The following is a 26,347-nucleotide window of genomic DNA, read 5'->3' as shown; positions in this document are numbered from 1 at the left end:
CTTCGCTCAATAGCCTTTGGACCTCTGACCTAATGAAGATCCGGTCCTGGGCACTGTAGCGTCTGCTCCTGGTGGCGACGGGTTTGCAATCCGGGGTGAGGTTCGCAAACAGGGAAGGCGGGTCGACCTTAAGGGTTGCGAGGCCACAGACAGTAAGGGATATAGGGCTGCCGAATTGGAAGGTCAGACTTTGAAGGTTACACTGGAAGTCTAAACCCAGGAGTGTAGCCGTGCAGAGATGGGGAAGGACGTAGAGATGGAAATTTTTGAACTCCCTTCCCTGGACTGTGAGGTTTGCTACACAAAACCCCTTTATTTCCACTGAGTGTGAACCGAAGGCCAGTGAGATTTTTTGATTAACGGGGTGGATGAGGAAAGAACAGCGCCTTACCGTGTCAGGGTGTATAAAGCTCTCCGTGCTCCCAGAGTCGATTAGGCAGGACGTCTCGTGCCCGTTGGTGAATACGGTCGTCGTAGCGGTTGAGAATGTTCGAGGCCGAGACTGATCCAGAGTCACCGAGGCCAATCGCAGCAGTTGAGAGTTCTGTTCGGGCAGTGTGTGGGCAGCCGCGCTGGGGTCCTGGGGGTTCATCCAAGATGGCGTCTCCCATTGGTCGTACATGGCTGGGGGTGCATGAAATGGCGGCGCCCATCCCTCCAATGTGGCATCCGCTGAACAAGATGGCGGCGCCCGGGGTACGCACGTGGCCCTGGGATATGGAGGTGGTGGCAACTGCTGGCTGCACGGGGCCCATAGAGAAGTCTGTGGTTGCGGTCAGCATTCGTCGCTGGAGATTGCGGCCACTGCTCGGGCCTGGCATATCCCCACGAAATGGCCCTTTTTGCCGCATCCCTTGCAGGTGGACGCGCGGGCCGGGCAGTGCTGGCGGGGCTGCTTGGCCTGCCCGCAAAAGTAGCAGCGGGGCCCCTCAGAGTTGCCAGGCCGCCTTGCAGCGCAGGTCTGTGGGGAATGGGGGACGTCTCGGGGTCGGCCACGGAGGGGTTCCACGCTGCCCAGGGGGCTGCTGCGTGGTCGGGAGCGTGACTCTGGATCAGTCTCGGCCTCAAAACTCTCAACTGCTACGACGACCGTATTCATCAACGGGCATGAGACGTCCTGCCTAATCGACTCTGGGAGCACGAGTTGGCGCATACGCAGGACTGCCAGCGTGTTCTGGCGCATGTGCAGAACCGCCGGCGTGTTTCCTGCGCATGCGCAGAGGATTTCTTCTCTGCGTCGGCCATCGCGGAGCCTTACAGAGGCCGACGCGGAGGGAAAGAGTGCCCCCACGGCAGAGGCCTGCCCGCAGATCGGTGGGCCCCGATCACAGGCCAAGCCACCATGGGGGCCTCCCCCCCCCCCCGGGGCCGGATGCCCCCCGCGCTCCCCCGAGAACCCCGCTAGATGGCCGACAAGCCAGGTCCCACCGGGATGGACCATGTCCATTTCACGCCGGCAGGACTGGCCGAAAGCGGGTGGCCGGAGAATTGCCGGGGGGTCCACTGCCAACGGCCCCCAATCGGCATGGCGCGATCCCCACCCCCGCCCGAAAACCGGCGCCGGAGAATTCGGCAGCCGGCGTCGGAGTGGCGGTGCGGGATTCAGGGGCGAAATTCTCCGTTATCGGCGGAAAGTCCGCCGATCGGTGCAAAAAACGGCGCAAATCCCACTTGCGTCACGTCATAAAAATGGGCCGATAGTCTCCAGCCCGAAATGGGCTAGCAGCGACGTGACGGGATCCGCGCTTGCGCAGTGGTTCACGCCGTGCAGCGTCATATGCGCTGCACGGCGTGACGGCTCATAAGGCCGCGCAGCTCCCCCCCACCCGACCGGAACACCCGACCGCAACGCCCGACTGGATGGCTGGCCGTCGCTCAGCCCCGAGGTTCGAGTCACGCGATGTGGAGGCGCTCCTGGACGCGGTGGAGCAGAGGAGGGACGCCCTGTATCCCGGGCACGGCCGCAGAGTTGCCCCACGCCACAGCCAGCGTCTGTGGAGGGAAGTGGCAGAGGCCGTCACCGCTGTGGCCCTAACACCACGGACAGGCACCCAGTGCCACAAGAAGGTGAACGACCTCGTCAGAGCAGGCAGGGTGAGCCTCCCCCATATCCCCCATATCCCCCCCTCCCCATATCCCCCCTCCCCCATATCCCCCATATCCCCCCCTCCCCCATATCCCCCCTCCCCCATATCCCCCATATCTCCCCCTCCCCCATATCCCCCCTCCCCCATATCCCCCCTCCCCATATCCCCCATATCCCCCCTCCCCCATATCCCCCCCTCCCCCATATCCCCCCTCCCCCATATCCCCCCTCCCCCATACCCCCCTCCCCCATATCCCCCCTGCCCCATATCCCCCTCCCCCATATCCCCCCTCCCCCATATCCCCCCTCCCCCATATCCCCCATATCCCCCCTCCCCCATATCCCTCCCTCCCCCATATCCCCCTCCCCCATACCCACCTCCCCCATATCCCCCCTCCCCCATATCCCCCCTCCCCATATCTCCCCTCCCCCATATCCCCCCTCCCCCATATCCCCCCTCCCCATATCCCCCCTCCCCCATACCCCCCTCCCCCATATCCCCCCTCCCCCATATCCCCCCTCCCCCATATCCCCAATCCCCCATATTCCCCCTCCCCCATATCCCCCCTCCCCCATATCCCCCCTCCCCCATATCCCCCATATCCCCCCTCCCTATTATCCCCCCTCCCCCATATCCCCCATATTCCCCCCTCTCCCATATCCCCCAGTGAATCCAGCCCTAACCTTAACCTCTGCAATGCACACGCAACCGATGGCGTGCATTCATATACCTGCCTAACACTGTTGCCTTTTACCCCTGCCACCACCCCCCCCCCCCCCCCCTCACAGGAGAAGCGCGCACACAACAATAGGGAGCATGTGAGGACTGGAGGAGGGCCCGCTGATGAGAGGCCACTGACCGTACACGAGGAAAGGGCCCTGGAACTGGCTGGCGGACCTGAGGACCGGGAGGTTGCTGATGCAGAGGTCGGGGCCCCACGAGCAAGTGAGCCACCAACAGCCCGTCCCCATATCCCCCCTCCCCTATATCCCCCTCCCCTGTATCCCCTCCCCCGTATCACCTGATCACTGCCTGATGTCTAACCATGCATGCTTCATTGTGTATCGCAGGACCAAACGTCCAGGCACCCATCCCCGCAGATGCACACCGCCCGCAGGATGCCCCTCGGAGACCACAGGAGACGGAGAGACCCGCACCCTCCAGCATGCGATGCCCGCAGGATGCCCCTCGGAGACCACGGGAGACGGAGAGACCCGCACCCTCCAGCATGCGACGCCCGCAGGATGCCCCTCGCACACCACGGGTGACGGAGAGACCTGGAGCAACAGGGAGACGACACCCCCGTCACGTGCGGGAGCGACCCCCCAGCGATGAGGGGGGCAGCCACAGGCCCCCGTCACATCCGAGCCAGGACACCACTACCCAGGACACCACTATCCAGGACACCCCTACCCGGGACACCACTACCCAGGACACCCCTACCCGGGACACCACTACCCAGGACACCCCTACCCGGGACAGCACTACCCGGGACAGCACTACCCGGGACAGCACTACCCGGGACACCCCTACCCGGGAAGACGAAATACCGGACAGTGACTCAGAGTGGATGGGTGGAGACGAACCCCCACCCCAAAGTGCCATGGACTCAGAGTGGGACGAAGAGCACGACACAACGCCACTGCTGTCACCAACACCCTCCACCATCGCAGAAACACTCACCACGGTTGGGCACTTTAGTGATGAGGCGTCTGGTACACTCACTGGTGCGCACAACACAGCCGTCCCGGTACAGCAGGTGGAGGTAGGAGCAGCAGAGGGACCAGGCGGTCGGAGGGCAGCCCAGGCCAAGCGAACATCTGCCGCCCAGATGGATCCCGGGTTCCTGCTGTTACCACACCCACACATAGATCCGATGCAACCACCGACACGGAGACGAGCGAATAGGGTGACGGGTGGCTTGCGGCGGCTGCGGTCGCAGGTGGAGGAGTCCACCCGCGTCCAGGAGCTGGGAGTGGTCCCGGTCATGCATGCCACCCAGGCTGACACTGCACGGGTGGCGTCCGCGGTGGAGGCAATGGGTGCGACGGTGTCAGACATGGGGAACGGTTTGCGAGGCCTGGGGCCTTCCGTGCAGGCGGCGTCTGTGGCCCAGGAAATGGCTGCCCTCTCACAGGAGGCCATGAGCCAGTGCCAGCGCCAGATGGCAGAGGCGCTCAACGCCATAGCCCAGTCTCAGCAGGCCATGGCCCAGTCTCAGCAGGCCATGGCCCAGTCTCAGCAGGCCATAGCCCAGTCTCTGCAGGCCATGGCCCAGTCTCTGCAGGCCATGGCCCAGTCTCAGCAGGCCATCGCTGAGGGCATCGGCGCCAGTGGCCATGTGCGAGCCGGCGTCGCACTGTCACAGACAGGGTTCGACAACCCCCTGGGCTCCATGGCTGCAAACCTGCAGACCCCTGTCGATACCAGCACGGGCCTCCAGGACTGGCAGCGCCAGATGTCGGGGGCGCATCGGATGGCCAGTCCGTTCGCATCCCCCACCCATGTAGAGGCCTGGGGGCCATCGGGCACCCCGAGGGAGGAGGAGGTGGTGTGGTCCGTCCCGGCTCCCTCTGTAGGGGAGGTCCCGGTACACCGCGACACCTCGGACTCCCCCCCTCCCGTCCCAGGTGCATCGGGTGGGCAACGGGCAGGACAGGCTGGCAGCTCGCCATCCCAGTCGCCCGGGCCGCAGCCTGGCCCATCTAGGCCAGGACGCCCCATGAAACGGCCGCCAAAGGGATCCAGTGTCAGAGGGCAGGAATCACAGGAGTCCACCTCCAGTTCTGCTGTACCGTCTGGGGAACCACGTAGACGTAGTCAAAGGGCCCGTAAGGCCAAACAATTAGACACTGAGTAAGTTGGCACGGGTGCAGGGCACAGATGAGTTTTAGGCGCTAGGGCACGTGCATGAACTCCTTTGGTTATTAAAGTCAATGTTACACCTACCGAAGCTGCCTTTGTGCTCTGTCCAAAGTGTGCGGGGGTGTCATGTACGTTGAGCGCAAGTGTGTGTGTGAGGGGTGGTCTTACCTCAGCCTCAGGTGAGTCTGCCCCCTTCCCCCTGGGCCGCCATCAACATCCCCCGGGCAGAGGACGGGACCGTGCGCTGCAGTGTCACAGCCGCATGCAGGGATGGTCCGGGTGGATGGTGGTACTGTGGCCATGGGTCAGACATAGTCCAACGATGTAGAGCCAGGAGCTCATCGGAGGCGGGTTGTCATCATTCTCCATGGCCTGCGATAGACACGCGTCCACCCGCAACTGGGTGAGCCCGGCCCGTTGTGCCGCCGGTGGATCGGCAATTGTGAGTGGGGGGGTGGTGTGCATGCGGGTGGGGTGTGTGGGGTTGGGGAGGGGGGTGAGGGTGCTGGGTGGGTGGATGGGTGGGGGGTGTGGGTGGTCGGCTGTTGTCATGGTGTGCGGTCTGTGGCCATACTACCCGATTCCCACGCCCATCTAGTCAGTGAAGCGGGCGTCTATCAGTCTGTCCCGTGCCCGCTGGGCCAGCCGGTAACGGTGGACAGCCACCCGTCTGTGTCTACCCCGTCTGCCCTGACCATTGCCCCCATCCCCCTCATCTGGGGAGGACTGGGCCTCTTCCTGCTGCTCCTCCACTCCGCCCTCCTCTGCCTGCGGCACATCGCCCCTCTGCTGGGCTATGTTGTGCAGGACGCAGCACACCACAATGATGCGGCCGGCCCTATCTGACCGATACTGGAGGGCGCCCCCAGAGAGGTCCAGGCACCTGAAACGCATCTTCAGCACGCCAAAGCACCTCTCGATCACTCCCCTTGTCGCTACATGGGCATCATTGTAGCGGTTCTCCGCCTCATTGCGTGGCCTCCGTATAGGCGTCATCAGCCACGATCGCAATGGGTAGCCCCTGTCGCCCAGCAACCAGCCCCTCAGCCGGGGATGGCGTCCCTCGTACATGCCGGGGATGGATGACCGCGACAACACGAATGAGTCGTGTACACTGCCTGGGTGACGGGCGCAGATGTGCAGGATCATCATGCGGTGGTCGCAGACCACCTGTACGTTCATTGAATAGGTCCCCTTCCTATTAGTGAACACGGCCCTGTTCTCTGCAGGTGGCCGCACGGCGACGTGCATCCCATCGATCGCGCCCTGGACCATGGGGAACCCGGCAACGGCAGAGAAGCCCACGGCCCGGGCATCTTGGCTGGCCCGGTCCACGGGGAAGCGGATGTAGCGGTGCGCCATGGCATAAAGGGCATCTGTCACTGCCCGAATGCACCGATGCACCGATGTCTGCGATATGCCGGACAGGTCCCCACTCGGTGCCTGGAATGACCCCGTTGCATAAAAGTTCAGGGCCACCGTAACCTTGACGGACACGGGGAGAGGGTGTCCCCCGCCAGTGCCACGCGGTGACAGGTGTGCCAGCAGGTGGCAGATGTGTGCCACGGTTTCCCGGCTCATCCGGAGTCTCCTCCTGCATTCCCGGTCCGTGAGGTCCTGGTATGACTGCCGGGGCCGGTACACACGGGGCGCCCTCGGATGCCTCCATTGCCGTGGGGCCGCGACGTCCTCCTCCCCCTCCTCGTCCTGTCGGTCAGGTGTCCCTCCAGCCTGGGCGGCTGCCGCCTGCCCCTCTGCGGCAGCCTGCGCCGCCTCTCTGGCACGCTCCTCCTCCTCCTCCTCCTCCTCCTCCTCATCCAGGGCAACATAGACATGAGCGGCTGCCACCACGGCGGCCAACATCGCTGGATGGTCTGAAAACATGACGGCCTGGTGGGGGGGAGGGGAACGACGACATGTCATCATTGCCCATATCCCCTCCTCCCCCCAGCCAGGTGGCATGGACCGCATGGGTCCAACTGTTGGAGGCTGGCACCTGGCCAGGTGGACCAACTCATTTGCCCTCCCATCACCCACCACGGCACGGACCCCCTCCCCAACCTCCACCCCAGCACGGACCCCCCCCAACCCCCAACCTCCACCCCGGCACGGACCCCCCCCCCCAACCTCCACCCCGGCACGGACCCCCTCCCCAACCTCCACCCCAGCACGGACCCCCCCCAACCCCCAACCTCCACCCCAGCACGGACCCCCCCCCCAACCTCCACCCCGGCACAGACCCCCTCCCCAACCCCCAACCTCCACCCCAGCACGGACCCCCCCCCCCAACCTCCACCCCGGCACGGACCCCCCCCTAACCCCCAACCTCCACCCCGGCACGGACCCCCGCCAACCTCCACCCCAGCACGGACCCCCTCCCCAACCCCCAACCTCCACCCCAGCACGGACCCCCCCCCAACCTCCACCCCGGCACGGACCCCCTCCCCAACCCCCAACCTCCACCCCAGCACGGACCCCCCCCCAAACCCCAACCTCCACCCCAGCACGGACCCCCCCCCCAACCTCCACCCCGGCACGGACCCCCTCCCCAACCCCCAACCTCCACCCCAGCACGGACCCCCCCCAACCCCCAACCTCCACCCCAGCACGGACTCCCCCCCAACCTCCACCCCGGCACGGACCCCCTCCCCAACCCCCAACCTCCACCCCAGCACGGACCCCCCCCCAACCCCCAACCTCCACCCCGGCACGGACCCCCCCCCAACCTCCACCCCGGCACGGACCCCCTCCCCAACCTCCACCCCAGCACGGACCCCCCCAACCCCCAACCTCCACCCCAGCATGGACCCCCCCCCCAACCTCCACCCCGGCACGGACCCCCTCCCCAACCCCCAACCTCCACCCCAGCACGGACCCCCTCCCCAACCTCCACCCCAGCACGGACCCCCCCCCGAACCCCCAACCTCCACCCCGGCACGGACCCCCCCCCAACCTCCACCCCAGCACGGACCCCCTCCCGGCACTCCCCCGGAGCCCAGCCTACTCTAACCACCCCCCCACCCCCGCCGCACACACACACACAAGCCGAGACACACCTCTCCTCACGCAATCAGTCTGCGGCCACGCCATTTCCTGCCCAGAGCCAACCCCCCAGGCCGTCACTCACCTCCACGCTGGTCGGCGTGAGCCTGGAGCACCGGGTCACGCCGATGAAAAGGAGGTTTGATTCACGTCGACGTGAACGGTCATCACGTCGACGGGACTTCGGCCCATCCGGAAGGGAGAATATCGGCAGGCCGAAAATTGGCTGCCTTGCGCAGACCCGTGACATTCTCCGCGGCAGCGGCGCCATTAACGCCCCGCCGACTTTTCTCCCTTCAGAGACTTTGGCGGGGGCGGGGGCGGGATTCACGGCGGCCAACGGCCATTCTCCGACCCGACGGGGGGTCGGAGAATGACGCCCCAGATCCCTGATTTTTAGAAGTTTCATTCACTCGACGCATCTCAATAACATCTTCTAGTTTTAAATGTTTTTGGCTTAATAAATGTTCTCTGAGTTTCTCATCTGTGATGCCAAAAATGATTTGATCTCTGATCATAGAGTCTGACAATGTAGAGAAGTTACAGGTTTGTGATTTTAACTTTAAGTCTGTTATGAAACTATCTACGGATTCCCCATCTTTTTGCACTCTCTTCTTGAAGATAAACCTTTCATCCGTCTCATTAATTTGAGCTTTACAATGAAGGTAAATTTTTCAATCACAATATTATATTTATTTTTATCTTCTTCCGTGGAGAATTGGAAAGAGTTCTGAAGCCTGTGGTCCAGCCATTGTTAAAAATAACGTGAGTTTTCTGTTATCACTGACATTATCTAAATCTGAGGCATAGAGGGATAGTTGAAATTGCTGCTTAAATATTTTCCAGTTTACATCAATTTTACCAGAAATCCTGAGCTGTCGCAGACTTTGCAGTTTCTTCATTCGGTCGGGACTTGTCTGTGTGCGATGAATTAACCAATCTGGAAACTCTCTTGCCGCCGAAGTCTGAACACATGTTAGTTTTTTTTTCTTAGAGACTAAGTATTTTCTAACGAAATTACTTCAGTAATCTCCTGGTACATGTTAGTAGAAATGTCCACTATTGGTATCATGTTATGTTCCTTGTTTTGTTCTCCAAGATAGCCAAAGATGTAGTGTTGACAAAGAACATAAAACTATATGTTTAAATCAAAACTAATTTATTTTACACTACTTAACCTGATGTGGTTCGCACACTCTACTGAGTAACAAGCAGTGCTTCAGCATCCTGATGATCCGATTCAGCTGGATGCTCTGAAGGTGCCCTCCAGTATAGCTCCAGGTGATTCTCCCACATCGTGGTAGCCTTCTGCATCCTCCACTTCATCACACAGCAGAGGGGTGGCGTGTTTGGGGGATGAACGGCAGTCCTTCTCCGATGAGGAGGATGTGGGGGAGGGGGAGGATGGGCAGGTCATGGGGCCCGGGCAGACATGGTATGCCGTACACCCTGTGTGCCTGGGCCAGCCCGCACGGGACCCTCTAATCGCCTCCAGGTTCACTGGCTAGGGAGACTGGCCAGTGACACAGGCATCCCACACAACCATCCCCTTCCCACCCCCTCCCCCTGGTCAGGGCTCCCTGAGAAAATCTTGGAGCAGGCTTCCTAGCTGCCATCTCACCTGCAATGGATGTGAAGTGCTGGGCACTGCCAGGGAGGCATTTAAATGGAGCTCCCCATTAATTGCAGCAATTACGTTTTCCTGGGGTGAGCGAATCAGCGGGATTTGCTTAAGATTCAAAATTCTGTGAGAAATCCCACTGATGCACCATTTTGCCTTTTTCTGATAAGACTCCATCCCCGGTCACATTCAGCAATTTTAGAGCTCATAAGAACATAAGAACTGGGAGCAGGAGTAGACCAGCTGGCCCCAAGCCTGTTCTGCCATTCAATAAGATCATGGTTGATCTTTTTGAGGACTCAGCTCCACTTATCCGCCCGCTCACCATAACCCTTAATTCCTTTACTGCTCAAAAATCCATCTTTGCCTTTAAAACATTTAAAGAGGTAGCCTCAACTGCTTCACGGGGCTGAGAATTCCACAGATACACGAGCCTTTGCGTGAAAAAGTTCCTCCTCAGCTCAGTCCGAAATCTGCTCCCACTTATTTTGAGACTATTCCCCCTTGTTCTAGTTTCACCCGCCAGTGGAAACAACCTCCTTGCTTCTATCCTATCTATTCCCTTCATAATTTTATGTTTCCATAATATCTCCCCTCATTCTTCTAAATTCCATGTGTATAGTCCCAGTCTACTCAGTTTCTCCTCATAAGTCAATCCTCTCAACTCCAGAATCAATTTAGTGAATCTCCTCTGCACCCCCTCCAGTGGCAGTACATCCTTTCTCAAGTAAGGAGACCAAAAATGTGCACAGTACTCCAGATGTGGCCTCACCAACACCCAATGCAGCTGCAACATAACCTCCCTGCTTTTAAACTCTATCCCTCTAGCAATGAAGGATACAATTCCATCTGCCTTCTTAATTACTTGCTGCACCTGCAAACCAATTTTTTGTGATTCATGCACAAGGACACCCAGGTCCCTCTGCACAGCAGCATGGTGCAATTTTTTACCATTTAAATAATAGTCCATTTTGCTATTGTTCGTACGAAAATGGTTGACCTCACATTTATCAACATTGTACTCTTGCCCACTCATTTAAACTATCTATATCACTCTGCAGACTTTCTGTGTCCTCTGCACACTTTGCTCTACCACTCATCTTAGTGCCATCTGCGAACTTTGACACATTACACTTGGTTCCCAACTCCAGATCATCTATGTAAATTGTGAACAATTGCGGTCCCAACACTGATCCCTGAGGCACACCACTGGCAACTGATCACCAACCAGAAAAACATCCATTTATCCCACTCTTTGCTTTCTATCCATACTAGTATATTACCCGTAACACCATACACCTTTATCTCGTGCAGCAGCCTTCTGTGCGGCACCTTGTTGAATGCCTTCTGGAAATCCAGATACCCCACATCCACTGGTTCCCTGTTGTTCACCGTGCTCATATGTCCTCAAAGAGTTCCAGTAAATTAGTTAAACATGACCTGCCTTTCATGAACCCATGTTGCGTCTGCCAATGGGACAATTTCTATCCAAATGTCTCGCTATTTTTTCCTTGATGATAGATTCAAGCATTTTCCCCACTATGGAAGTTAAGCTACCAGCCTATAGTTACCCACCTTTTGCCTAGCTCCTTTTTTCAATAGTGGCTCTTTTCCAGTCTATCTGAACCGCCCCAGAATTCAGCGAATTTTGATAAATTACCACAAGTGCATTTGTTATTTACCCCATTATCTTTTTTAGTACCCTAGGATGCATTCCATCAGGACCCGGAGACTTGTCTACCTTTAGCCCCATTAGCTTGCCCAACACTACCTCCTTAGTGATGCTGATAGTTTCTAGGTCCTCACCTGCTATAGCCTCCTTGCCATCAATTATTTGCATGTTATTTGTGTCTTCCATTGTAAAGACCGACACAAAATACCTGTTCAATGCCTCGGTCATTTCCTCATTTCCCATTATTAAATCCCCCTTCTCATCCTCTAAGGGACCAATATTTACTTGAGCCACTCTTTTTCATTTGATATATTTGTAGAAGTTTTTGCTATCTGTTTTTATATTTTGAGCTAGCTTACCCTCATAATCGAACAAAGAACAAAGAAAAATTACAGCACAGGAACAGGCCCTTCGGCCCTCCAAGCCTGCGACGATCCAGATCCTCTATCTAAAACTGTCGCCTATTTTCTAAGGATCTGTATCCCTGCCCATTCATGTATCTGTCTAGATACATCTTAAATGACGCTATTGTGCCCGCCTCTACCACCCACGCCGGCAATGCATTCCAGGCACCCACCACCCTCTGCGCAAAGAACTTTCCACGCATATCTCCCTTAAACTTTTCCCCTCTCACCTTGAACTCATGACCCCTAGTAATTGAGTCCCCCACTCTGGGAAAACGCTTCTTGCTATCCACCCTGTATATACCTCTCATGATTTTGTAGACCTCAATGAGGTCCCCCCTCAACCTTCGTCTTTCTAATGAAAATAATCCTAATCTACTCAACCTCTCTTCATAGCTAGCGCCCACCATACCAGGCAACATCCTGGTGAACCTCCTCTGCACCTTCTCCAAAGCATCCACATCCTTTTGGTAATGTGGCGACCAGAACTGTATGCAGTATTCCAAATGTGGCCGAACCAAAGTCATATACAACTGTAACATGACCTGCCAACTCTTGTACTCAATGCCCCTTCCGATGAAGGAAAGCATGCCGTATGCCTTCTTGACCACTCTATCGACCTGCGCAGCCACCTTCAGGGTACAATGGACCTGAATACCTAGATCTCGCTGTACATCAATCTTCCCCAGAGCTTTTTCATTTACCATATAGTTCGCTCTTGAATTGGATCTTCCAAAATGCATCACCTCGCATTTGCCCGGATTGAACTCCATCTGCCATTTCTCCGTCCAACTCTCCAATCTATCTATATTCTGCTGCATTCTCTGACAGTCCCCTTCACTATCTGCTACTCCATTAATCTTAGTGTCATCTGCAAACTTGCTAATCAGACCACCTATACCTTCCTCCAGATCATTTATGTATATCACAAACAACAGTGGTCCCAGCACGCATCCCTGTGGAACACCACTGGTCACAGTTCTCCATTTTGAGAAACTCCCTTCCACTACTACTCTCTGTCTCCTGTTGCCCAGCCAGTTCTTTATCCATCTAGCTAGTACACCCTGGACCCCATGAGACTTCACTTTCTCCATCAGCCTACCATGGGGAACCTTATCAAATGCCTTACTGAAGTCCATGTATATGACATATACAGCCCTTCCCTCAGCAATCAACTTTGTCACTTCCTCAAAGAATTCTATTAAGTTGATAAGACATGACCTTCCCTGCACAAAACCATGTTGCCTATCACTGATAAGCCCATTTTCTTCCAAATGAGAATAGATCTTATCCCTCAGTATCTTCTCCAGCAGCTTCCCTACCACTGACATCAGGCTCACCAGTCTATAATTACCTGGATGATCCCTGCTACCCTTCTTAAACAAGGGGAGAACATTAGCAATTCTCCAGTCCTCCGGTACCTCACCCGTGTTCAAGGATGCTACAAAGATATCTGTTAAGGCCCCAGCTATTTCCGCTCTCACTTCTCTCATAGAGGAGCAGGTCACCAGCATTCAGTGAGACTCTGGGTTCTCTACCCCCTCTCTGGATCCCTTTTCAATACTTTGCCTCTCTGAGTGAGATCGCCAGTGGTTCTATTGTCAGGTCGAATAGGAGCGTGGACAGCAAGCATCCCTGCCTGTGCCCCTCTGCGATTGGAAGTATTTAGAGCTGGTGGTATTAGTCCGCAATCTCCCTGTGGGTGTGATGTACAGGGTTTCACCCAGGCTGTGAACCTTGTGCCAAGCCCAAAATGCTCCAGTATATCTGTATGAGGTACTTCCATTTGACTCTGTCGAAGGTCTTTTCTGCATCCAGGGCGATTATCACCTCAGGTGTTCTCTCCCTGGGTGGGGTTATTATCATGCTCAGCAGGCGCCTGATTTCGATGTTTGCTGTCTACTCTTAACAAAGCCTGTCTGGTCCTCTGCCACCACCTCTGGCACCCAGTTTTCCAATCATTTAGCTGGGATTTCCACATCTACGTTGAGCAGCGAAATGGTTCTGTAGAACCCACATTCAGCCAGGTCTTTGTCTTTCTTGGGCATCAACGAGATTGAGGCTTGTGCTAGTGTTAATGGCAGCGTGCCCCTTGCTAATGAGTCTGTGAACATCACCCGCAAGTATTGGGCCAGTGCTGCTGTGAATTCTTTGTACAAGTCCACCAGGAATCAGTCTGGTCCCGGGGCCTTCCCTGCCTCCTTGGAGTTGATGCTCTCCATGACTTCCCGGAGCCCGTTTTCCATCTCCCCTCATGACTGGCATGTCCAGTCCATCGAGAAACTGCTTCATCCTCGAGTCCCTGTCTGGAGGCTTGGAGGTGTACAGTACCCGGTAGAAGGCCTGGAATGCCTCGTAAACCTTTTTAGGCTCCATTACTTGTCTGCCATTGTTGTCCCCAATCTGAGCTATTTCCCTTGTGCCTGCCTGCTTTCTCAGCATAAATTTGCATGGCACGGAATTGCTTCCCGATTGCGCTTTCAGAGGGAATCGTTAATCAATAGCAATTCTCGTCCAGCAGGAGAACATGGGGCTGGATTCGCCGCTGGCGGGATCCTCCATTTCGTCTTCAACGCACTCACACCCACAGATTTCGTGACGGCGTGAGGGTAACGACAATGTGAAACCCCATTGGCCGGCTGGCACGATGGAGGATCCACTGCCGGAAGGGGCGCGCGCTCCAGAAAATGGGTACAGCAGGTCGGAGAGTCCCTCCCATCGCCTCCCAAATGGAGAATCTCGCCCATGGTGTCTAATGGCAGGGGCAGTGTTGTGGGTTCAATTTATGTCTCAATGAGTAGACTTTGAAACTTGTCTGTTTAAAGATTATTAATCGTAAATTATGTATATACCCCATTTGCTGTCATGCACGGTGCTGCTGTATCCATGCAGGCTCCTTCTAGAGTGTTCTCCTCCGAGTCTATTACTATGTGACTCTGTACATCATGATGTGGGCGGTGCTATTCTTTAATCTCATGTTAACCCTTGCTCTGCCAAGCAACTTTACATTACAATGGCATGCAGACACACATAGCATCCCACTCCTCAAAATAAAAATTCCCTGGGTAGGCGCAGTGGTTAGCACTGGGACTGCAGCGCTGAGGACCCGGGTTCGAATCCTAGCCCTGGATCATTGTCCGTGTGGAGTTTGCACATTCTCCCCGTGTCTGCATGGGTTTCACCCCCACAGCTCAAAGATGTGCAGGTTAGGTGGATTGGCCATGCTAAATTGCCCCTTAATTGGAAAAATAAATAAATTTAAAAAATATATGAAAATTCCCTCCATTCCAATGAAGTATTAGAATATACTTGCAATCCTTTCTCCCCCATCTCCAGTCTCTGACTTTATAAATTCGGAGAGTGAGGCATGACAGTTCTTCTACATCTCAGTCTCTCATGCATGGAGGAATGGTGGTAGTGCTCTGTGTTTCTGATAATTGGTTATCTCCATTTGATTTACTTTTCGCATTCCTTCAAATTGCATTTTCTTTAACAACCTGTCTGCTTTTTTTGAGACTGTGGGCTTGTCTGATTCCTTCAGAAAGGGATGTGCAATCTGTTCATTCCTATACACCATACAGTGCAGAAGGAGGCCTTTCGGCCCATCGAGTCTGCACCGACCCACTTAAGTCCTCACTTCCACCCTATGACCGTAACCCAATAACCCCTCCTAACCTTTTTGGTCACTAAGGGCAATTTACCATGTCCAATCACCTAACCTGCACATCTTTGTACTGTGGGAGGAAACCGGAGCACCCGGAGGAAACCCACGCAGACACGGGGAGAACGTGCAGACTCTTCACAGACAGTGACCCAGCGGGGAATCAAACCTGGGACCCTGGCGCTGTGAAGCCACAGTGCTATCCACTAGTGCTACCGTGCTGCCTGCAATATAGTGGACTTGAATTTTCTTTTTCCATGGTGTCCAACATGTGCTTACTGGACATATATGTTTTCGAAACCGAACATTCATTTTCACCTGTCTCACAATTACAGTCAATCATCTGTTGCATTTGCAAATAGTTTTGCAAGGTTATGAATCGTGCCATGTAGCCCAATGGTTTTCAGTGCACCTGAGACATTCAGTGCTTTTACTTCTTCCTTTCTGAATTACATTTTCTAACTTTATTTCTGTCAGTTCTTTCTCCAGCTGCAACAAAATGTTGTCCTTGTCCTTCATTTTGGATTGACTGTTGGCTAGATGTGTCTCCAGTGAAGTCCTAACTTGTTTCAGTTCTGGAATTGTGCCAATCCTTGCTGCATTATCCACTTGCAGCTTGGAAAGTTCTATGTCTTTTCCTTTCAACGCCTTGTTGTTTTCATTCAGCTGATTCTTCATCTCTTCAAGTCTTTTTTTTAGCTTTCAGCTTCTATATGGAATATGGAACATTGCTGACTCTGCTCTACAAACTGGTTCTTCAGTTTGTTCAGAGTGACAATAAATTTATTTTACTTTTCTTTGTAATTTTCCAGAAAAACAAATTTTGTCCTGAGCGATTCTTGCAGCATATGAACATTCTTTGTCAAGCTCACCTCCTTTGTTTTGAGCTTTCCTGTAATTCAACAGAGTCTCCTTGAGTTTCTTCTGTTGTGCTTCAATTCTGCTGTTCAAGATAGTCTTCATTTCTTTATGTTTCTGAATGGCTATGCATACTTTTTGATTTTGATCGTGAAGGACAATCAACTATATTTTCAACTGTTTATTTTCTTGTTGACCTCCTGCCATGTCTCCCTGGCAGCCAGTGCATCATTTTGTTGCTACTGATAGTTCTAACGCAGCTTTTTCTGAAGTAAAGCTCAATGTCCTTTTTAGCTCCTTATGTTTTCCATTGCTACACGTAATAAATAATAATAATCACTTATTGTCACAAGTAGGCTTCAATGAAGTTACTGTGAAAAGCCCCTAGTTGCTACATTCCGGCGCATGTTCTGGGAGGCCGGTACAGGAATTGAACCCACGCTGCTGCCTTGTTTTGCATTACAAGTCAGCTGTTTAGCCCACTGTGCTAAACCAGCCCCTTCTTCTAGGAGTCTTTCAAGGTTACAAATTATTTATGTGCCATTTCTGCCCGCTGCTTTGCCTGGCTGTACATCTGGTTCAGTTTCCCCACTCTCTCTTTGATTTGCCAACTGTGGAATTGAAGGCCGTGATTTCCCCCTGGTACCTTTGCGTTGTCTCTGAAATTTGTTTGTTCAGACCTCAAACAGCTTGGTTCATTGAAGACATTAGTTTTCAGAAGTATATGCTCAGCTTGAATCTTGGACTTAATTCCCCCACCCAGAATACATTCTGTACCCTTGCCACCTACTGTACTTCTTCTGGTATTGAGGAGCATACCAGGAGCTGCACTAGGTTTACCTGAAAATGAGGTGCCAACCTGCTGAAGCTACAACACAGAATATCACGCATTGCTAAATAAGGAAGGAGTACACCGCAGACAGTAACAAGTATGCCCACACCCAACATGTCAGATCTCTCTCAGTGCCCTTGCCAAAATGTTTACTTAAAACAATATAGTTAAAGCATATTTTCTGTTTATAATCTCATTGCTGTTCATTGAACTTCATGTTGCACAAATTCCATCATTCCTATACTGCAGCAGTGACTGCATTTCAAAAGCAATTAATTGGCTACAAAGCACTTTTAAACATTCTTTACTACCTCTGTGTCATGCTTATTAATTAATCTCCTAATTACTGGTCTTTACAGGACCTCAGTTCAATTTCTTCCATATCACTAGTTACAACATGAATCCTGATTTCTGACTCTTCTCCTCCCCTCTCCAAAGTTTATCAGATCATTACATAGGAAAGGTGGGTGGACTGGTGACTGATTTAGCTCATTGGGAATTATATCCCAGATCTCATTTTGGTTCAATTGCATACTCCAGCGGAGGCCTAACAATGATAAAATTCTAGCCTGGTCACTTTGCTCTTTTGTATTTTTCCTCCATTTGAAAACATAAATAACCCATATATGTTTTAACCATGTTACTAACTTACTATGCCACCTTTCAAGATTTATGTACATGGGTAGCAAGATCTCTCTACTTGTCTACGTGTTTCAAAATTGCACCATTTGTGGTAAACTGCTTTTGCAAATTAAAATTTCTAATGTGCAATACGTCACATTGCTCGGTATTGAACACCATTTGTCATTCTTCAGCCAATTTCATCATCCTCTGCCATTCTGAAGCCTGAATCAATCCCCATCATGATTTACTACTTTGTCAAGTTTCATGTGACCTTCATATTTTATAATGCTGCTCTCAACACCCAAATTCAGGTTGTTTATAAAAGTTGGAAAGTGCAAAGGGCCGAAGACTGACCATTGAGGAACATGTGTGCAAACCACTTCCCAGTCTGAGAAACATCTATTCAACACCATTGTTTACTTCCTGCAACTGACCCAGTTTCATATTCATAGCATTACTTTCCCCTTAATTCCATACCTCCTGCAAGTCCATATGTACATCTATTGCACTAGCGTCACCACTCTCCCTGTTACTTCATTAAAGAATACAGGCAAGTTAGTCAGATACAATTTGTTTTTAACAATCCTTGATGACTGTCGTTGATTAATCTGACTTCCAAATGTAAGTTTATTTTGTCACTGATAATGGTTTTTAATAACCTCTGCAACATCAATGTTAGGCTGACTGACATGTAGTTTCCTGGTTTATTCTTTTCTCCTTTCTTGATTGATGATATAATTTTAGCAACCCTACAGTCCTCTGATACTGCTCCAGTATTCAATTAGGATAGAAAAATAGTGAGCAATGCGCCTGCTATTTCCACATTTGCTTCTATCACATGCTAATTCTGTAAGAAGTTTTACAACACCAGGTTAGTCCAACAGTTTTGTTTCGATGTCACTAGCTTTCGGAGCGCTGCTCCTTCCTCAGGTGAATGAAGAGGTATGCTCCAGAAACATATATATAGACAAATTCAAAGACGCCAGACAATGCTTGGAATGTGAGCATTAGCAGGTGATTAAATCTTTACAGATCCAGAGATGGGGTAACCCCAGGTTAAAGAGGTGTGAATTGTGTCAAGCCAGGACAGTTGGTAGGATTTCACAGGCCAGATGGTGGGGGATGAATGTAATGCGACATGAATCCCAGGTCCCGGTTGAGGCCGCACTCGTGTGGGAACTTGGCTATAAGTTTCTGCTCGGCGATTCTGCGTTGTCGCGCGTCCTGAAAGCCGCCTTGGAGAACGCTTACCCGGAGATCAGAGGTTGAATGCCCTTGACTGCTGAAGTGTTCCCCGACTGGAAGGGAACATTCCTGCCTGGTGATTGTCGCACGATGTCCGTTCATTCGTTGTCGCAGCGTCTGCATGGTCTCGCCAATGTACCACGCTTCGGGACATCGTTTCCTGCAGCGTATGAGGTAGACAACATTGGCCAAGTCGCACGAGTATGTACCGCGTACCTGGTGGGTGGTGTTCTCACGTGTAATGGTGGTATCCATGTCGATGATCTGGCACGTCTTGCAGAGATTGCCATGGCAGGGTTGTGTGGTGTCGTGGTCACTGTTCTGACAGCTAAGTAGTTTGCTGCAAACAATGGTTTGTTTGAGATTGCGCGGTTGTTTGAAGGCAAGTAGTGGGGGTGTGGGGATGACCTTGGCAGGATGTTCACCCCCACTACTTGCCTTCAAACAACCGCGCAACCACAAACCATTGTTTGCAGCAAACTACCCAGCCTTCAGAACAGTGACCACGACACCACACAACCCTGCCATGGCAATCTCTGCAAGACATGCCAGATCATCGACATGGATACCACCATTGCACGTGAGAACACCATACCTCATACGCTGCAGGAAAGGATGTCCCAAAGCGTGGTTCATTGGCGAGACCATGCAGACGCTGCGACAACGAATGAACGGACATCGTGCGACAATCACCAGGCAGGAATGTTCCCTTCCAGTCGGGGAACACTTCAGCAGTCAAGGGCATTCAGCCTGTGATCTCCGGGTAAGCGTTCTCCAAGGCGGCCTTCAGGACGCACGACAACGCAGAATCGCGGAGCAGAAGCTTATAGCCAAGTTCCGCACACATAAGTGCGGCCTCAACCGGGACCTGGCATTCATGTCGCATTACATTGATCCCCCACCATCTGGCCTGCGAAATCCTACCAACTGTCCTGGTTTGACACAATTCACACCTCTTTAACCTGGGGTTACCCCATCTCTGGATCTGTAAAGATTTAATCACCTGCTAATGCTCACATTCCGAGCATTGTCTGGTGTCTTTGAATTTGTCTATATCTATGTTTCTGGAGCATACCTCTTCATTCATCCTGAGGAAGGAGCAGCGCTCCGAAAGCTAGTGACATCGAAACAAACCTGTTGGACTTTAACCTGGTGTTGTAAAACTTCTTACTGTGCTCACCCCAGTCCAACGCCGGCATCTCCACATCATGCTAATTCCGAATCACCTATTATATCTATCTCGCTGAAGTTTTAAATCTGCCACAGTTGAATCTTTTCCAGTCCTATATTTTTGTGCCGCTGCCTTCCCTTTGCTTCAACTTTGGAATCATACCTTCAGCGACCTGAGCTTTATTCTAATCTCAATTCCTTCCCTAAGCCTCTCTGTTCCTCTACCTCATCATTTAACAATCTGTTATCACCAGGTTTGTGGTCAGCCCTTCTCATCCCTCCCTTACTAACTCAGCTTCAGTTGTCTATTTGAAGTGCCTTGGAAGTGTGTTTTTACATTAAAAAGCTCTTTGCAAATGAAAATCGTAAAATGAAGCTCAAAGCTTAAATTGCATCATGAAATTCTGTACGTTCTCTTTGGAAACCAATGGTGAAAAATCATCTTGGAAAATGTCGTACATTTATTCACCATACCAACATCTGTATTAGGTTGGTAAGATTATATCAAAACTTAAAAGCCTGTAAAAGGGCTGCTAAATTCTGTATTCAATCATCTAAAATATATTAGCCATGATGTGGAGATGCCGGCGTTGGACTGGGGTGAGCACAGTAGAAGTCTTACAACACCAGGTTAAAGTCCAACAGGTTTGTTTCGATGTCACTAGCTTTCGGAGCGCTGCTCCTTCCTCAGGTGAAGGAGCAGCGCTCCAAAAGCTAGTGACATCGAAACAAACCTGTTGGACTTTAACCTGGTGTTGTAAGACTTCGTACTGTGCTAAAATATACTGTCAGTTTTATTCTCCAACCCATTTATATACAATTTATACATTCCTATACTATCTACTATTGATGTTGACGTGATTAAATTGATGCTTCAAACAAATTTTCAGTAATGTAATTTGCAACAATTTTATTACTTTTGTGGTTTTTCAATGTGGTATTTGAAGTGGGAAATATTGTTCTGTTTTATTGATAAATTTCTATACACACACAATCAGCTTTTACACTTGTCAGGATATGTAGACTTTTCCACTTCAAAATAAGTTAATTGCACAGATTTTAATACTAAACAGTGATTGCTTTATGGGGGTTAGCCTCACACATTGGCAGTTATGTTTTACCCAGATGATAACTCACCATCCTTGGTAGAAATTGCCAACATTTCTCTTTTTTCCCCCACCAGGTACAGAAATGTTATTTTAAATTCACTGACAAATTGAAGATGCCACGCCAACCAGGATGATGGTTTAATTTCTCCACTTTGAGGTTCAGCATCTATTGGGTTTCATAGGACTAATGGCCACCAAGATGTAGGGGCCACTAAGATGTAGAAAATACCCGGATTCCCTGAGGATATCGGAGTCCTGTCTGATTTATGAGATGACACAGCCGCCCTTCTCCTTGAAGGGATTCTTGTCCTCAGGGATTCCTTTTACCAATGGATCTTCTGCAGACTGTGATTCAATGTAATCCTTCAGTTCCTCAGCACTTTTAGACACCTGAAATAATTCAATGCCAAATTATAATTGATAAACGATAAATGGGGTGATTGTCGAATTTAAACACAGTCACATTAGTTTACACGCATGGAGCCCTATCTTGTTATTGAGAATGCTGCTCATGGCCATGCTTGGTCTGTTCTCACCCATCAATCCAAGGGCAGAAGGATATAACTGCCAATTGACGCACTGTATATTCCAATATATTCTATTTTAAATTTCCAATATCCAAAATTTATATGTACTGCAAATTAGGAAGAACAACATGTACTCTGACCGAACATGTTTCTGGCCATCTGAGACTTCACAAAGCTGTTTGTGGCATAAATATTACTATTTAATCTTTAGTATTGTCACAAGTATGCTTACATTACACTGCAATGAAGTTACTGTGAAAATCCCCTAATCGCCACACTCCGGCACCTGTTCAGGTACACAGAGAGAGAATTCAGAATGTCCAATTCACCTAACAGCATGTCTTTCATGACTTGTGGGAGGAAACTCACACAGACACACTACAACCAGCATAGTTTCAAGTCTTCAAAATTCAATCACCTGTGGCAATGCTAACTTTTATAACATGTTCATTATTAGCATATTCAGTTCTGCCATTACTTATTTTATTACATATTCCAACAGATCCTATTATATCGCTTATTTCTGTAAATTTGCAGTAATCTGCTGGATTACAGATATAATTGAAGATATTTGTACATTATGGATCCTTCCTGGAGTCTGTTAAATTTGAAGAATAACCCCAACGTTAATGAGGAACAGCGATATCATTGTGCTGAGCAGTCACAACGGAAGTGTCATTCCATATAAGGTCGGAGAGGTATGGGGATGCCTGATGAGTTAGGAGAGAGAGCACTGGACAGTTTTGCCTTGACGTTTGTTCCCACAATTTGGCACTCGGTGTTAACATCAGGCAAATCCAAAGCCATGAAAGATTTTAAATAGGCTATAGATTGTGTTTTCTTGCAATTTTAACCCATTCATCACATTTTTGATTTTATTCAAAGTTTATTAATGCTGATAAGCAAGGTACTGCTCCGCTCGTGTTTCATTACATGAAATGAACCTTAATACCAATTTGGCATTGGTTAAAAGGATAATTGAAGACCCACAAAGCAGCAACAGAAAAATACAAGTTTCCTGTTAGTGTTCTGAAATCATAGAACAGGAGTTCTTACCAGCATCCTTTCTAACGGTAATTCTTTACGAAGTTGGTCTACCTCCATTTTCAATCGGTCCTTATCTGATAACTCGTCCATCCCGGGCTGTTACAGTTGTCTTAAAAACAAACAGACTTTCGTTCATAATATTGTCAACACAATCCGCATTATAAAGCACTGATGGTGCCTCCTGCTGCAATGCAAACCAATGAATGGTGTAATGAGCCCCAAGTAAACGATCAGCTCACCTTCTTCTCCCGGAGTAAATTCAACTTCTGCACTGCACTGCACTGGAGGATCTCCGGCCACAGCTCACGTTAACTTGCCCAGTCCACTTCTACCGCCAGTGATCCCTCAACCTTCTCGAAGGCCCTTTAAAGCAAGGCCCTTAATATCTTAATCTTCTAATGTGATTAAATCAAACGCTTGAACAGATTTAATCATTAAGTGGAAGGGAAAGAAAACCCTTGCCAAACATTCTAAAATTGCATACGCAACTTCCAAAGGAAACCGTTTTAAAAAAGCATATCCTTCCTTTGGTTCGTCAGCCTTCCTGTAAACATACTTTTTGTTTATTTTAAAATTACATTTATTAATAAAGTGGATCATACTGACGTCAGTAGCGGTAAGCTGCAAAAGTCTGTTATCAGAGTATTTATCGCCTCTTATACATCTGCTGGAGCAGGTCACCTGCTCCACGTGGTCCCTTATAACAATCACTTACAAGAACTCTCATTGCTTTCTCACACACTGCACTGAAATCTATCTTAAAAACATTTCCTGCAATATACATATTCAAATTGATAATACTCGTTCTTGGTTTAACACAAAATGACCTAATTGGTCAATACAAATGGTCGATTTTTCAAAAATAAATCTGTCCTTCACTGGACAAAGCCTCTCTTTTCATCGAACATTAAAGATGCAGTGTTATTCTGTGACAACGGCGTGATCTAATGGCTGTGTCGGCAACATAGAGCATAAGAACGAGGAGCAGGAGTAGGCCACCTGGCCCCTCGAGCCTGCTCCACCATTCAATGAGATCATGGCTGATCTTTTGTGGTCTCAGCTCCACTTTCCAGCCCGAACGCCATAACCCTTAATCCCTTTATTCTTCAAGAAACTATCTATCTTTATCTTAAAAACATTTAATGAAGGAGCCTCTACTGCTTCACTGGGCAAGGAATTCCATAGATTCACAACCCTTTGGGTGAAGAAGTTCCTCCTAAACTCAGTCCTAAATCTACTTCCCCTTATTTTGAGGCTATGCCCTCTAGTTCTGCTTTCGCCCGCCAGTGGAAACAACCTGCCCGCATATATTCTATCTATTCCCTTCATGATTTTATATGTTTCTATAAGATCCCCCCTCATCCTTCTAAATTCCAACAAGTACAGTCCCAGCCTACTCAATCTCTCCTTGTAATCCAACCCCTTCAGCTCTGGGATTAACCTAGTGAATCTCCTCTGCATACCCTCCAGTGCCAGTACGTCCTTTCTCAAGTAAGGAGACCAAAACTAAACACAATACTCCACAACACCTTATACAATTGCAGCATAACCTCCCTAGTCTTAAACTCCATCCCTCTAGCAATGAAGGACAACATTCCATTTGCCTCCTTAATCACCTGTTGCACCTGTAAACCAACTTTTTGCGACTCATGCACTAGCACACCCAGGTCTCTCTGCACAGTAGCATGTTTCAATATTTTATCATTTAAATAATAATGGAGAGAGCGGGTAAATGGAGTTGAAATCAGCCATGATTGAATGGTGGAGTGGACTCGATGGGCCGAATGGCCTTACTTCCACTCCTATGTCTTATGGTCTTCTGGTCTAATAATCCCTTTTGCTGTTATTCCTACCAAAATGGATAACCTCACATTTGTCAACATTGTATTCCATCTGCCCTAGCCCATTCACTTAGCCTATCCAAATCCCTCTGCAGACTTCCAGTATCCTCTGCACTTTTTGCTTTACCACTCATCTTATCATAGAATTTACAGTGCAGAAGGAGGCCATTTGGCCCATCGAGTCTGCACCGGCTCTTGGAAAGAGCACCCTACCTAGGACCGCTTGTTCCCTAGTAGGTTCCATTACATACTGTTCTAGGAAACTGGATATCGCCCCAATCCCATGGGGGGTTATCGTAGCCTTTGGTCCATTATCCCATAACCCATACCCCCCTCTGCCCTGGCAGGGCACCCACCACTCCAGCCGGCCTGGCAGCCCACAGTCGCGCCTCTCTGCGTCGTACCTCCTCTCTCTCCCTCATCAGCCATAACGCTGGTTTCATGACTTTTAAAAGCACAAGTGAACTGCGCCGTTGGGAATTTTGCCCATTGGAGGCGGAGAATTGTGGAGGCCCCAGAGAATACCTAGTGAGGTCCGCTAATGATATGAAAACAGTGTTTACTGTGCGAAGAGACGGCTTCTGTCAGCTCAATATTTAATTAGAATATCTCTATCACATGACTCTGACTGTACAGCGTGAGAGGTTTAACCTTTGCCATAAAGGCTCTCTAATCATACTTTGAGAAGCGGGAATTAAAGTCTGCTTCACCTTAAGCATACTAAAGTACGGTAACACTTATTACAATCCCTTCCACATGCTTTAAGACCAAATATTACCCCAATATTTACTCCTTCAAGATGTTATTCATGAAATGTATGCACGTTTGTCTTTTGCTTTTGAGATACAGTATTCACCACTCCTCACCTCCCCCGCAATCTACATGTTGATAGAGGATAAACACATCTTTTACTTTCAAATTCTTTGTAATAATGTTTCCATAACAAATGATGTGGAATCCTGTGGGTTGCTGGAAGTAGACATGCTTTAATTTTCCACTTATTGCTGAATTGTTTGAGGCTATGGTCAGACAGACAATATTTCATGGCAAAATTCTTTGCTTGATTTTTTTTCTAACAAGTATAAGTGAACATTAATTATGATATTTTAACCTACATGTCTCCATTTAGATTTTTAGAAAGCATCACTGATTGTGCAGAATCAATATTATTTTTACGAAATGATTTATGAAAGAATGATGGGACTTGACTGCCCGTCATCCCACACACCGCTGTTTCAATGTCAACTCTCTGTGCAGAACAAGCAACAGCAACAGGAAATATGACCTCTTCAATATCTTATTGATACAGAGAGATAATGTCAATCCAACTTATCCTGTTTACTAGCAAGAACGTGGAAAACTGGTAAAAGGGAGAAAACACAAATTCAAAATGTCGAAACATTTAGCTAATATCATAAGGACATTCAAAATAGGAACAGGAGTAGGTCACACAGCGGACAAGCCTGCTCTGCCATTCAATAAGATCTCTGATAATCCGTTTTATTCTGATAATCCAACCCCCTTTGTAAGAAAGACCAACGTACAGATTGCCTTCGTAATTGCTTGCTGTCTCTGCATGCTAGCTTTTTGTGTTTCATGAAGGATGATAACAATGTTCAGTAGGTCCTTGCCATTTAAATATATTCTGATTTTCTATACTCCCAACCAAAGTGAAAAGTCCTACATTTCTGCAAATTATACTTCACTTACCCACTTCTTACAGATTGTTAACCTCGCTGTTT

General features: G+C 50.0%; 1 protein-coding gene across 1 annotated transcript; it reads right to left on the bottom strand.

Moving 5' to 3' along the window:
* Nucleotides 1-20,964: 20,964 nt before the first annotated feature.
* Nucleotides 20,965-23,192, bottom strand: gngt1 (guanine nucleotide binding protein (G protein), gamma transducing activity polypeptide 1). Its single transcript, XM_072509034.1, has 3 exons — nt 23,004-23,192; nt 22,774-22,873; nt 20,965-21,580 (listed from the first exon to the last, which is right to left on the bottom strand). Exons 2-3 carry the CDS (start codon nt 22,852-22,854, stop codon nt 21,455-21,457), a joined length of 207 nt encoding a protein of 68 aa, XP_072365135.1. The 5' UTR covers nt 22,855-22,873; nt 23,004-23,192; the 3' UTR covers nt 20,965-21,454.
* Between the last annotated feature and the right edge of the window lie 3,155 nt (nt 23,193-26,347).

This window comes from Scyliorhinus torazame, chromosome 6 (assembly GCF_047496885.1).
Source record: "Scyliorhinus torazame isolate Kashiwa2021f chromosome 6, sScyTor2.1, whole genome shotgun sequence".
In the NCBI taxonomy this organism is placed as follows: domain Eukaryota; kingdom Metazoa; phylum Chordata; class Chondrichthyes; order Carcharhiniformes; family Scyliorhinidae; genus Scyliorhinus; species Scyliorhinus torazame.
This window is presented reverse-complemented; position numbering and strand designations above follow the sequence as displayed.

What these genes read in the sequence shown, in the direction of transcription:
- gngt1 (XM_072509034.1), bottom strand. Translation starts at nt 22,854, where the DNA reads ATGGACGAGTTATCAGATAAGGACCGATTGAAAATGGAGGTAGACCAA. An exon ending in TACCGTTAGAAAGGATGCTG is followed by an intron (nt 21,581 to 22,773) that starts GTAAGAACTCCT and finishes GAATTATTTCAG; the next exon opens with GTGTCTAAAAGTGCTGAGGA.